Source organism: Labrus bergylta, chromosome 17 (genome assembly GCF_963930695.1).
Source record: "Labrus bergylta chromosome 17, fLabBer1.1, whole genome shotgun sequence".
In the NCBI taxonomy this organism is placed as follows: domain Eukaryota; kingdom Metazoa; phylum Chordata; class Actinopteri; order Labriformes; family Labridae; genus Labrus; species Labrus bergylta.
The window spans coordinates 24,221,571-24,235,012 of NC_089211.1; the positions used below are offsets into that span (position 1 = coordinate 24,221,571).

The following is a 13,442-nucleotide window of genomic DNA, read 5'->3' on the forward strand; positions in this document are numbered from 1 at the left end:
TCACCCAGGAGGCCACGGCGTCACAGAAGAAAATAAAATCCTGTTTGAGAGGAGAAGAAAAACGAGGACACATTTTTTTTTTTAAACTCTGCAAGTGCGACCCAACAAACCCCCGACAATCACAGCAGCATAGTGCAGAGAGCGGAAACCTCACCTGAACTACACCTCCCGGGTTGACACTGATCATAGTGCAAATTCCTCTGAACGCAGAGTCTTTCTCCTCGTTGTCTCTTATGTTTCGCAGAGAGGTGCACCTGACGAGAGCGACGGCCACATTTAATATCAGACGAATTTAAAAAAAACACACTGCTCAAGCAAGAATCTTAAAATCTACTAACTGTACTCTAACATTATATCTGTGGAAAATCCTTCATATAAAATGTATATTTAGGTGTCTTATCCTCCACTTCCTTATCAGTACAAACATATTAGCCTCGTATGTATTGGTCTATGTGAGGAGAAAAATGTGTCTTATCATGTCCTGAGCTAAAACCACAACGAGTCAAGCATGCACACAACAACAGATTCAGAACATTTAACTTTAAACAAATAAAAAAACAAAAATAAAAAAAACGCTTTTAGTCTATGAGTGACTGCAGCACCTTGAATATAACATTACTCTTTCTTCAGATTGACTACAGAAGGTTTGGGGTCTTTGGGCACATGCAGCTGGGCGACTACTCAACGAGAAAGGTGCTTTAAGGAAATTGCTCGCTTTCGTTTTTTTGGAGCAAAAAATAAAAATAAAAAATGCACCCTTTCTCTGTTGTTGAACCAGCAAGGCATGTGACAAATCTGATCCCATGCATCGTTTTAGGTTAGCGACAATTAACAATGACGGGAAAACTAGAAATCAAAACAAATCAATATATAATACATGAAGGTGCTACTGAGGCAAAAAAACAAAATAACCACAGGTAGGACCTAAAAGAGGACAGGGTTAGTAACATGGCTGGCAATGATTACAAACTGAGAAGAACCAAAAAAAGAAACTGAAAATACTTTTTTTTTTTGAGAAGGAAAGTGAGGAGAGGAAGAGCGACAGTGTGTGGGGGAGGGGAGAGAGAGAGAGAGAGAGAGAAACAGGAGACAGACGAAGAAGAAGAAAAGGAGGAAAGCAGAGAGAGGAAGATGAATTAAATAAAAGATTGAATAATACACACCAGGGTCTTATAAACTGCTGTAGCATGGGTGCCACCTCTTGAGGACAAACGTAACCAAGACGACCAATTGTTATTGCTAAGGTAACGCAATCACGGTTACACACCACCAAACGCCAACCAAGACATGAGCAATGAGGAAGGGGGAGGAGAAAAAAATAAAGAAAAAACAAACAACTCAGAGACATAAAATCAACAGAATCTGTGTATGATAATAAGAAGAATAAAGATTTTCACTAGTGTTGATTATTACTGCCCCCCCGCCGCCTGTCAGTCAGGAGGGGGGGAGGGGGGGGTGTAAAATATGACACTCTACAAAAACATACAACACGTTTAAGGGAGAACACATTGACAACTTTGACAAGGACATTCATAGAAAAAAAAAAAAGGCAAACAATGGCTTTCAGAAATCTTAACAGCTGTCTGATCGAGAGGCTTAATTTGAAATGGACACAGGCTGGCCAGAGATTTCTCCCTTAAACTCACAAATGTTAATAATTATTATTTTAAATCAGAAGAAACAGAAAATGTTTGTTGTTGTTTTTAAGAAAAAAAAGAAAAGGAAAGGAAAATGACAAAGTTACTCCAAGCCAACAACTACATGGAGGGAGACTAGTATCCAGCACAGCAGGTTCTTATGAGGCAGAGGAGGAGGAGGAGGAGGAGGAGGAGGAGGAGGAAGAGGAGGAGGGAGGACCTAAGTTTAAGAGACACAAAAACTATGCAACATTCTCATTAACAAACAGGCATTTATGAACAGTCCAGTGACACATGCAGAAAGCAGATGGTATGCTCATTAGAATACAGTTCAGTGCAGGATAAACTCACCCAGTAACAAACTGGTTTTCTCTTGGGAAAATCTTGAAGCCGGATCCTGATTCATGCATCTCAATGTTTTGTTTAAGAAACCAATTTTCCCAAAAAGTTGAAACGCAGTAATAAAAATATGAATAAAGACATAATGTGATGATGTGCAAACACTGAAACCCCCCAAACGTGATTAAAAATGAGAGCACAGGGGCGCTGGTGGGGCAGTGGTTAGTGCGCGCATCCCACGTATGGAGGTATGTAGTCCTCAAAGCGGACGGCCCAGGTTCAAATCCCACCTGTGGCTCCCCACTGTCCTGTCTCTCCATTAAAGGCACAAAAAGCCCAAAAATAAATATTTTAAAAATAAAATAAACGCTGAAACTGAGAATTTTCAATGTTTTTAAAAATGTATACGCTCATTTTTTTATTTGATGCCATCAGCACGGGCTGCACACTGGTGCAGTGGTTAAGGCCGGTGCCTCACGGCGAGGAGGTTCCTGGTTCAAATCCCCGTCTGACAAAAGTGATGAAACACAGAAGTTAACATGACTCTGTTCAAATGTGATCGCTGGCATCAAAATCAAACGGGTACACAATTCTCACTTTCAACATTTGACGTTGTCTTTGTGCTAAATTGTGCTCAAGTTAAAAACTCGAGTTTCAACGGTTTGTAACGGCGTTTTCACAATTGTTGTCGTAAAATGCCCGAGCACGATTGCTCCCCTCTCCCCCCTCCCCCGCTGGTCTGCATCCACATAAGTAATGAGCATGAGAACATGTGCATATGTGCACATTCTGATACAGCAGGTATGCACAGTATGCACATAGTTTGCCTGTAACCATGGCAACCACTTGTCGACTGAGTTCTTCCTGCTAACTGTGGATGTTTTTGTTATTTCTGAGTTATTTCTTCCTTCTTCAACATCTAACGTGCAGCTCAGAGGATGAAACGGGACCGGTGCTGCCCGGGTACGACGGTTATTGAAGCGACAGGAGCAGATTAGAATGACGTCATATAGCGGTCCACTTCCTATTTGAGCACAGATGCGTTCACATCACCCGCAGGCCGAACTCTGGTACTCGGATCCAGTCCCTGAAGCGTAACCGCCCTGAATCATCACATTCTGTATTTATTTACATTTTCATCCCACATCTTTTGGAAACAGGTTGTGTTCTTTTTTTTGAGCCTTTCTGTTACATTTTGTTTCCAATCACTTCATTGAAAACCGGTCAGGAACAGATTTTCATCCAATGAAACTCAAATGGCATCACAGTCATCATCACTATAACGTATCCTGCATCAAACGTCGGCCATTCTTAACAACATTTAACATCTATTGGCAGATATGCATCCACATTTAAAGAACAGGAAATAAAAGCAACAAATAAACTGACAGCAAACAAACAGGAACACGTCTACAGAGTCCCTACAGTTTTCTAGATTTAGGCAGGTTACACTCCACTCTTGTGTGCATGTTTTTTTTCTCACAATATTTGGACTCCAATAACTCAAAACAAGAGTGAGAGTGTAACCGTGCGTTCAGAATCCTCTAAGCTAGCCGCCCTACGTTAAGTCAGTTAATGAGTATTTACTAAGTGTCCACCTCTAACTCACCTATCTGTCTCTCACACTGCCTGAGCTTTGCATGTTGTTCTGCTTCTGTATTCTGGTGCACGCTCAGTCTGCATTTAGTGAATCCAAAGACTGGGCACTTACACGGCTCGCTCGATTCAAGAGTGTTAAGAATTTCATTTTTCATCTTTATTTTTTTGCTGCCAGGCTGCAAATCAGCGGGAAGAAATATCTCACATGCTTTGGTGAAACCAGCGAAACTTGTAAGGCTCAAGACTTGGGAAGGGTTTTCTTGGATAGAGATTAAAGGGGAGGGGGGGAGGGGGTTAGGGGAGGGGGGGCAGGAGAGGCATCCTGATGGATGTGGGGGATCCTGACTGAGTGGACCTGAGTGTGTTTGAGACACCTCCCCTGTGTGTGTGGCGTGCGAGCCAGGCCGGCTGACTGGCTGGCTCAGCACCGCCACCGAGTGGTACCTGTGTTCTCCAGGAGAGTCTTTGGGGTATTTGGCCTGTTTATGATCTCCACCAGCTGGTGCAGCACCATGGCGATGTACGGCTGCATCTCAGGCCCTGAGGGGTGTAGAGACAGTGAGAACAAATCTGTGTGCAGAGCAGTCATTTCTTTCATCAAACACTGAGTGGAAACTCTAATTCCACTCCAGTTCATGAATTCTACAATCGACAACAGAAAGATGCTGTTTACAATTAAAGGCTTTATATGCTTTGTTATTTTTGATCCAGCAGATGTTGCCCTGAAGTATGGAGGACAAGATCTGACAGAAGTATAAATAAATAATCAAATAAATAAATGTATGAATAAATAGTGGAATAAATAAATAAATAAATAAATAAATAAAAACTGGTAAATAAATGGGACATAAATAATTAAATGTCTTAAATTTATTTCTACATTTATTTATTTCATATACATGTAGAAATAAATAATTGTGGAAACAGCCTGACTGGATTAGTTATCATGTTGCAGTGTGAGTTTGGGGGAATCACCCACAGGGAGAGAAAAGGTTTTTTTCCTGTGTGATGAAAGTCTTCAACATGCAGTTAGCTCTTTGTTGTGCAGAATCAATTAAAAAAAGGGGGGAGGGGTTCAACAGTTCCTTGAATTATGAAAAGGTTCATGCACATGTTTGGCTTTATCAGAGGTATTTGTTGTTGGTATTGGAACAACACAATAATTCTCAGGAATAATTGTGAACATTATTGGAAAGAAAAGCACTCACCCATTTGTATAGAAATCTCTCCGATGGCCCATGTGGCATTGTTGCACACTGATATTAGTTCTGGGTTTAAATTTGTACCCAGTATGGGCATGAAATCAGCTGCAAGAAGGAGAGCAGGTTGAACTTAGCATCATGCTAACAGCTTGATCTGAAACAGTGTTCTTTAGAAGCTAACTTCTCGGTACATACCGATGCACGGTTTGACGTGTTGGAAACAAGCTTTGGTCAGATCTCCCAGCAGAGCGAAAGAACTCTGACGCACTTCTGGCATTTTGTCCTTAAAAGGTGGTCGGAGTGAAAAAAAAGCCCAATGTGAGTGAGGTCATCACTTCATGAGACACGTGTGAGGTAGAAGACTTTTAACAGCTGCTCACCTGCATGCACTGGTACATGAGGGTGAGGATGTTGCTACGGGCAACCAGCTGCTCAATGGTGCCCCCTAAACCCTCTGCGAGTCCGCTGAGCAGGTCCAGAGCCACGATCATGAAGTCTTTGTCCGGCGCCTCGTACTGGTCCGGCTGGGACTGATGAAGCTTCAACAGGGAGATACAGCAGAGTTGAATTAATTAAGAACACTGGCTGATGTGTCTGGGTGGGCCCCCTCCCCCTCCCCCCCTTTCAAACACACTTCTAATGACCGAGCTCTAAACCGTCAAATCACAAACATTCATCCTAGAGGAGTTGAAGTGCCTGAGCAGCATCTTCTCTGAGGCCGATAACAGCTGATCAAATGTTCTCCTTCAGTTCATGAAGTAAACAGGAAAGTAAATCACAAGAGAGTGTGTCTTCATGTTTAGCCATGCGAGAGTCCCACACACTCACCATGGCTTGAGCGAGAGTCTTCTGGACCAGGTTGACACAGCGTTGGTACACGGGCTCACAGTAGGGCAGGAAGCCGCTCTGCAGGGCCGTGGCTACAGACGACAGACACTGACGGAGGCAGACAGAGGTCAGAGGTCAGGGGACTGTTTGTAAAAGAACTAGGACTGACAAAAAAAAAAGACATGTATCCTTTCTTAGGTATTTTGTATAGTTTTGTAATGTATTTGCTGGTTGTAGTCTGATGTGTGTCTATTGATTGTCTTAGTATTTTGCTGTCTTTATTTGTTTTATTGTATTCTGGAGTTATTGTCCTGACCTTGTCTTTTTTTTTGGGCCTCATTTGTTATTTATATGTCACCAGTTTGTCACTCTATTGCACCTAATAAAAAATGTAAATAAAATGACTTGTAATCTGCTTCTACCCTTTCTTACGATAAAATACACTAAAATAAATCCTTTTATGTTTTCTAAAAATATAAAAAAAAGACATGTAATGTTTGAACACGTTCGACCCCCTGTCGCTGCACAGACACATTTTATTTAACTTTTCTGTTGCAAAAATGAGCCTTGACAATCCAAAAGGACATATATATATATTTTGTAATATTATTCGGCAGAAACACAAACAGCTTTCTATTTATTCACAATATTTCCCACTGACAAGAACACCAGACGTTCAGTCTTAAAACTCATTTATTCACTCATGGCTTTTATACAGTGCTTTATATCAATTCAAATCTTAACATTATTGTTTTGTCTTTTTTATCCCACTACAATTTTAAATATTCTTCTCCTATGTATTCATTTTGTGTCGTATTTTATTTTTTCAGTATTCTCCAGACATCCGAGTCTATAAACTCATTTGGGATAGAGTGCAGCTCTCTATTTATTCACAATATTTCCTGCTGACAAGAACACCAAGAACACCAGACGTTCTTGGTACACACAACTATTTGTGTCTCTGCTGTCTGCAGAGAGACGAGTCTCCCTCATGTAACTTTGTATCTCATGAATCACGCCCCAACATTACTGTCTTCATTTACTGAGGTCAAGAGTGCAATGCAATGATCAGGTCACACTGAGAGCGCCCTCTGCTGGGTACAACTGCACACTACTTCAGACGGCCTGATGCGCTGATAGAACTTTCCTCCCTGAATGACAGCTCAAGACATAAGAGACTCAAATAAGAAATGCGTGCAAGAGAAACTCACTTCTAATAAAGGGAAGAGGTCTTTGTCTTCATCTTTTAGCTGGTTCCACTTCTGGATCAGCGGGGGCATCAACATCTGGATGTATTCCTACAAATAACACACATTTAATTAGTCTTTTTCCACCGACACAGTTTGAAACTAATGAGTGAGTATGATTATTACAGACGTTTATGCATTCATGCGTACATGTAAACAAATAAAGGGAAGCGCAGGGGATTCAATAATGTCTGTTTTTTATCCTCGGGGCGTCATCGTTTATACTCACTACTTCAAAAAGTTAAGCTAAAAGGGCGTGATGATAAAAAAAAAAAAGAGGGTGTGATGATAAGTGCTGCATCATATTAACATGCAAATATCAATGTTGTTGTTCTGCATACCGGTTTATTGAGATGGTGACCCACTGAGTCTGCGAGCGTTCCTATGGCGTCGTACAGGATGAGCAGGTTTTTGTGCTGGTATTTGCTGAAAGCGAACACGAGCGTGTCCAGGATGAAGGCCAAGTAGGGCACCAGCTCTGTGCACGCCTCCTCCTCCAAAGTGGCAAAGGCACTGCAGGTGTAGGAGGGATTTAAAAAGAAGATTTGCAACTTTAAGAAATCAGGATGCAACTGAAGTTAAAGTAGCTAAGACCAAACCTCTGTGTCTGTTTGCTGCTGTAAAATCAGAGCTTCATGCTCACCTGCAAGCGGCCTCCTGCACCCGCTTGTTGCTGTCCAGGATGCGTTTGAGCAGCTCCGTCATCAGAGGTTTCAGGTAGGTGTCTGGTGGCTGGCTGACTACCCAGTGTGCATAGCGGCTCAGAGTCCAGCAGGTGATGGAGCGCACCAGAGCCTTCTTATCGGACAAACACTGGACGAGGTGGGGGATGAGCTCGGGCAGGTACGGGATCATACCCTGCATGCAGCCTGGAGGCGAGGAAACAGGAAGTGCATTTCTTCAGAGGAGAGATATATGGTGCAAACCAAAACTAAGAACGTATTGTCTCGTATTGTCTCACAGTGTAGAAGTTTAATTCAACCAAAAGACAAAGATCCCTCTGCGCTCAGCTACGTGCAGGAACATTGCCTTTAGCTCTAGAGACCGGCAGGTTTAATGCCATTCCAGAGGAAGACCCAGTTTGTTTGTTGTTGTGAGTTAGGAGAAACTGAAAACGAGATCCACTTTTTGTTTTACTGCCCGATGTACAGCATGCTGACATCAGGGATGTTTTCTTTTTAAAAGAATGTCTTCACGTAATATGACCTGCAGAGAACGGGTCTTTGTAGACCTCTGCATATTGCAGGCTTAACATGGAAAAACAGTGGTAGAGTATTACACGATGGTTTAATGAAATGTCTGGAAATGATAACATATACACTTAAAGACAAACTAGAATCTATATATTCATTTTCTTCGAGATAAAGATCTGTCACATATTTTGAGCTAGGCTGGTAAAGAGTTGGTAATGTCTGTAATTATGGTCATTTTTGCAGAAACTGGCAGAATATTTGTGATTAAGAAATCATCTATGGCAATGTACTCCATCTGGTTATTTTTATTTAATACAGACAGTAATCATTTTGCAACATTTTGTCATTAAAGTTTTTTTTATTATTAAAATATTTTTCTTTTTTCCCCCCTTATTTTATAACTGTGTATATATGTGCATGTGTATATCTTTTTTTTCCTTAGAATTTATTTAATTGGAATTGTGTGTCTTGGAAAAATGTTTAAAACTCAATAAACATATTGTCAAAAAAAAATGTCTTCAATTTATGTTATGACAATTATGAAAAACTTGAGTTGTGTTTTTAAAAAATGAACCTTTGTTATATCAGATTTTATTTTGTAAAGCCTGGGAAAAAAAGACTGAACTGTGACAGGAGCTGGCAACTTTGTAATGCTATGATATGTAAACGTAAACCACTGCAACTGAATTCTTCGGTGTCTTATAAGCCCATGAGGGTCGGGCACTTTGTGTGCATGACCGGAAAATAAATTAAATCAAAAATCAAATCAAATCTTCATTTGCTACATGTTAGGGCTGCACAAAAAAAATGACACTGGAACATTTATTTTTGTGATAAATTTAAAGCTTTCAGTTTGTGTCGACAGTAAAAAATAGGGCACATTCCCTCTGAAACAGTCTCATCATTTACCTTCAGCTATGGCCCCCAGCACCAGGATGCCGGACTCTTTGACCACCCACTCCGGATGGAAGAGCAGCTCTTTGAGGAGCGGCAGGAGGTGCAGCAACAGATCGTCCCTGAACACGTTCGCCAACACGTCCAACGCCGCAGCTGAACACTTCCCTGTTGTTTTGTGTGAGAAGACGTGGAGAGGCGTGCATGGACAGACATCACACAGACATGACAGGTAGACGAGTCATCAATACGCTGTGTGTTTCTGGATCTAATCATGGATGAATCAGAGGCTACACGGCGCTGTGCACAGAGGCACTGGACTCACGCAGGTTCCAGTCTGACATAGTGTCATCATCATCATCGAGATCGTCGTCGTCGTCGTCGTCATCGTCCTCTATCCCGTCGCCCTCGTGCTGCTGGGCGACTGTGCGGGAGCGATGGAAGCGCGGCCGGATGTCTTGCTCGTTGTCGGGAATGGCTTCGTCTTCCTCGATATCTCCCTGATGACAAAAACGTGTAAAATGAACAGTGAAGGTTTTTTTGTCCTTCAGTCTACAATATTACAGCTAAGACCTCTGGAAACGTTTCTTAAATTAGAACAAAATAAAAGTCTCCTGAAGTATCCACAGTAATTCATGTGAAAATATACCTTCAAAACCAGCTCACTCTCAAGACCGTCATCTGATTGGCTCCGCTCACTTCGATGGCGTATGACAACAAGCTTAGTGATACTCTATATGTTGTCTGAGTCAGCATAAGAAGCTCTGCCATCTGAATATAAATCATTTCCTTGGTCAAAGAATGGAGTTGCAAATGCTTTGCTATCCATATCACAGTCAGCAGTCAGCGTCCACCACGTCTGCTGCAATTTCTCTTTTTGTTTTTAAATCTGGGAAAGCACTGCTGAACCTTAGCTTAGTGGTATTAGCTAGCCTTGTGTCTTCTCATTAAGGAACTAGTCCCCCTTGCAATGGCGTGATTAACAGCCTGCGATTCATTCCTGGTCAAAAAAGAAAACCCCTGCAGCAACAGTAAGCAACAACCTCAGGAGTCCACTTGAGGCTGGCTGCTAAAGCCAAATCAAAGCCCATTTTAACATGTGCAATGTTTGGGGCGTGGCTGAGTTGACTGACAGGTGGGCGAGTGGATGCTGTTTGTCAGGAGGCATAAGTCCCGCCTCTGTGCCCCTTACTAGATTGACCAAAAAGTTAGTTGTAGCCAGCATTTCCACCATCGTTAGGGTTCAAATGCCTCTTCAGAAACCAACAGCTGCAGTTTAAAATCACTTGTGGACCAAGCTAAAACTGTGCGTAAACAACAGAAACGCAGCCACCTGATGCAACCACTCCTGATTTTACGTGAGAGTATTGGGACCTCATCAAAGGAGAAAAGGATTTGGGTTTCAAGGCTTTTTTTAAAATGTATTCCCCCCCCCCCGACAGTAACATAAACCACTTAATTGAAGCACATGTCACCCTGAGTCATGGGGCACTTGGGCGTCTTATCCACAAATATTAAGCTATAAAAAAACTGACCTTGAGCAGGATGATGTCAATCTCAGAGTACTTCATCCCGTTGACGAGCACCGGAGTGAGCCTGGAAAAGGAAGCCAGAGGAAGAATGATGAGAACAAAGGGGGCGAGGGAGAGGTGGACGCCCGGCAGCCATCGCTCACATGCGACTCCCGCTGCGGGGCTGCAGTGTGATGTGACAGTTTGGTGACAGATGTTACAGCCGAGGTCAACGGCCACGCCTCTTAATCAGACGTCCTGAGGTGAGGGAGAAGAAAATCATCCTAAAGGTGCAAAGGTCGTCAACAACTCAGGGACCGAGGTCGCTATCAATCAACAGCTTGTAATATCAGAGCGGGAGAGCCGCTTTTTGGTGTATTGTGTGTGTGTGTGTTAGTGTGTGTGTGTGTGTGTGTGTGTGTGTGTGTGTGTGTGTGTGTGTGTGTTCTTACTGTGAAAGGTGTCCACTCAGCACCTCCTTACACACCGGCTGCTCCGCCAGAGTGAGCCAGAACTCACAGGCCTCTAAGGCGACGTTTTCATCCTGGTCCTGAGTCCTCTGCAGCATGTACTGGGAGGAAACCAAGACAACTTTTATTGTTTTTTGTTTTTTTTTATTTAAGGCACAGCAACCACATCTGCAATCTGAGAGAAAGAAAGTACCTCACTGAGACACAAGTCAGTACAAAGAGAGTCATCGGAAAACTCCTTAAAGGAAATGTTTCATTTGATGTTTTCTGTGAAAAAAATCTCTTGAATTTTTGATTATTTATTTATTTGTTATTATTTATTTATTTGTATTGATTCTTTTTATTTAGCATGATTTTTTTACAAGTAGTGTTGTGGTACTCAGACCGGTCTCGAGACCACTTTTTGAAGGTCTCCGTTTTGTCTCAGAATGAAAAGCTGTTTTACTTGTCTCAGACTGGACGGACTCCTGATTTTAAATCAAGACCACCACTGATCGTCATTACTGTGATTAGAAGGAAAACGCCTCTTTCTAAAAGAACAAATAACTTCACTTCTTTCATAATCTGACACACCCGCTGCACAAAAGATGAAGGTTTTTCATTGATTTTTATGGTCTTGGTCTTGACTCGGTTTCGCCCTGCCTTGGTCTCGGTCTCGGTGTGTTCTGGACTAAAACACTATTTAAAAGCATCTATTTTACATATCGCCAGGGCACAGTACTGTATTTGACTTCTCCATGTACCTCTCTGTCCTGTTCCAGTGTGTTAGGTGAATCTTTGTTTTTCACTCGAGCTGTCTCTTTTAATCTGTCTGTATTTGCATCCCCCGTGTTTTTCTTTATTAATCTGTTTTGTCTCGACGCCTGCTGCAGATCTCATTTCCTTTGAGATAGTAACAAGAAGTTCAAGTTGTAAAAAAACAAAAACACAGAGTTTGTCTCGTCGTTCTTTTACTTCTTGTCTTTTGAAACTTCAAACTAAACTCGCTGTGAAGTTAAAAGTTGAGCATTAATATAAAGTAAAACATTTTTTTTTAGCAAGAGGCTAAAGGTCAAAATATCTGTGTGTGAAGTTTCTTGTTCTAAATCCACCCTGAGCCTGTGTTTGATCATGTCTAGAAACTCCTATAATTCAGCCCTGCTCAGAACAGGCTGTTTATAGTGAAACTCATATCAGGATAACTATGTAACTATTGTGCAGCCTTAAGGACTTTTCAGAAAGGACGCGGTGGGCGTCTGCAATGGGGCCGTGCTGAGCATGCGTGTAAGTTAAAACAGTTTCATTTTTGGCGCTGCACCCCTGGACGACACCTCGACACGTCCAGTAAGAGGGAAGAACACAACAAATGCTGTTCCTACTTTCTAAGACCTACCAGGACATCTGCAGGACAGCTCTAGTTTAAAAAGACATTTCCGGGAAATGGATAGACATAATATATGAAATATATATATATATATATATGTGTGTGTGTGTGTGTGTGTGTTGTGGAAAGGCTCTCATTTTCCCTCAAAGTCCAGAAGGATAGATTCTACAGGATATGGACCAAATGGACTGAATATGTCAAACCTATAAGATCTGATTTTGTTTGACTTATTGGAGTACATGGGTTTTATTTCCTCATTTTCTTTCTCTTTCCCCTCCAAGGTGAAAGCTTCCTTTGTTCTTTTGTAAATAATTTCAATTTAATTAACGTCATGTTACTGAATATGAAAAAATCTTTGGAAGAGCTAAATTGTTAAATATACTGTGAGCATCGTACCCCCCCTCTCTTTCTGCAAAGAAAGTGCTCCAATGTTTGAAAGTTTGAGGGAGGAGTCTTGCAATTATTTTGCTATTATGTGTAATTACTAATGTGTGAAGAATGCTTTTCCTCAATAAAAATTAAAAAAATCCAACAGTTTGGATGTACCAGGTGTGTTTGAAAAAGCAGCAGAAATGTGAGTCGTTATAGATCTGCAGCTAGCTAATCCTGTCCTGCCCTGAGGATTTCATGAACACACACCCTCCTCTTCTTTGCTGCTCCTCTTCCCCCCCCCTCAGAAGAAGAGAGGTCAGGGCTTTCTGATGAACAGTGGACGGATACAAACATACTCCCCTCCTGCTCGGCACCCAAACCCTTTAGTTCTCATGTGCAGCACAAAGCAGGAACATGAAGTCTGGTGCAGCCGTCCAGCTCAGTCATGGTTTTTAATATCATATGTGCAACAATGAAGTTTGATGGAACAGGGGAATGATGATTCGGCTTCAGCTAGCCAGAAAACACTCAATAAAAGTAGCTTTTGACTATTGTTCCCTGTCTAAGATTTCTCATTGTCTTACCCGACAACAACACATATACATTAACAGCCACCACTCAGCGAGCCTCCAGGCTCTCTTACCTCTATGATGTTGTGCATGTGCGGCAGCAGACGGTCCAGACGGACTTCCAGCAGCATGACGAGAGCTCTGCACACGTTCTTCCTCACCTCGGATTCCTCGTCTGTCGCCAGTGCAAACAGGTTCTACAGAAAAGAGAGGAAAAG

At 42.0% G+C, this 13,442-nt stretch overlaps 1 protein-coding gene and 1 long non-coding RNA gene across 2 annotated transcripts in view; one reads left to right on the plus strand and one right to left on the minus strand.

The window, feature by feature from the left end:
• Nucleotides 1–13,442, plus strand: part of LOC136183144 (uncharacterized) — a 178,877-nt gene that overhangs the window by 3,560 nt on the left and 161,875 nt on the right. The window lies entirely within an intron of this gene.
• The window catches only part of tnpo1 (transportin 1), a gene marked incomplete in the record, with an annotated part of 32,072 nt that overhangs the window by 730 nt on the left and 17,900 nt on the right, over nucleotides 1–13,442 (minus strand). Inside the window, 16 exon segments of the mRNA XM_065965747.1 lie at nucleotides 1–40; nucleotides 155–254; nucleotides 1,164–1,239; nucleotides 4,020–4,115; nucleotides 4,784–4,882; nucleotides 4,973–5,060; nucleotides 5,158–5,316; nucleotides 5,606–5,713; nucleotides 6,817–6,903; nucleotides 7,194–7,365; nucleotides 7,496–7,721; nucleotides 8,955–9,107; nucleotides 9,265–9,439; nucleotides 10,475–10,535; nucleotides 10,903–11,021; nucleotides 13,299–13,421. Coding sequence (XP_065821819.1) covers nucleotides 1–40; nucleotides 155–254; nucleotides 1,164–1,239; nucleotides 4,020–4,115; nucleotides 4,784–4,882; nucleotides 4,973–5,060; nucleotides 5,158–5,316; nucleotides 5,606–5,713; nucleotides 6,817–6,903; nucleotides 7,194–7,365; nucleotides 7,496–7,721; nucleotides 8,955–9,107; nucleotides 9,265–9,439; nucleotides 10,475–10,535; nucleotides 10,903–11,021; nucleotides 13,299–13,421 — 1,882 coding nt within the window.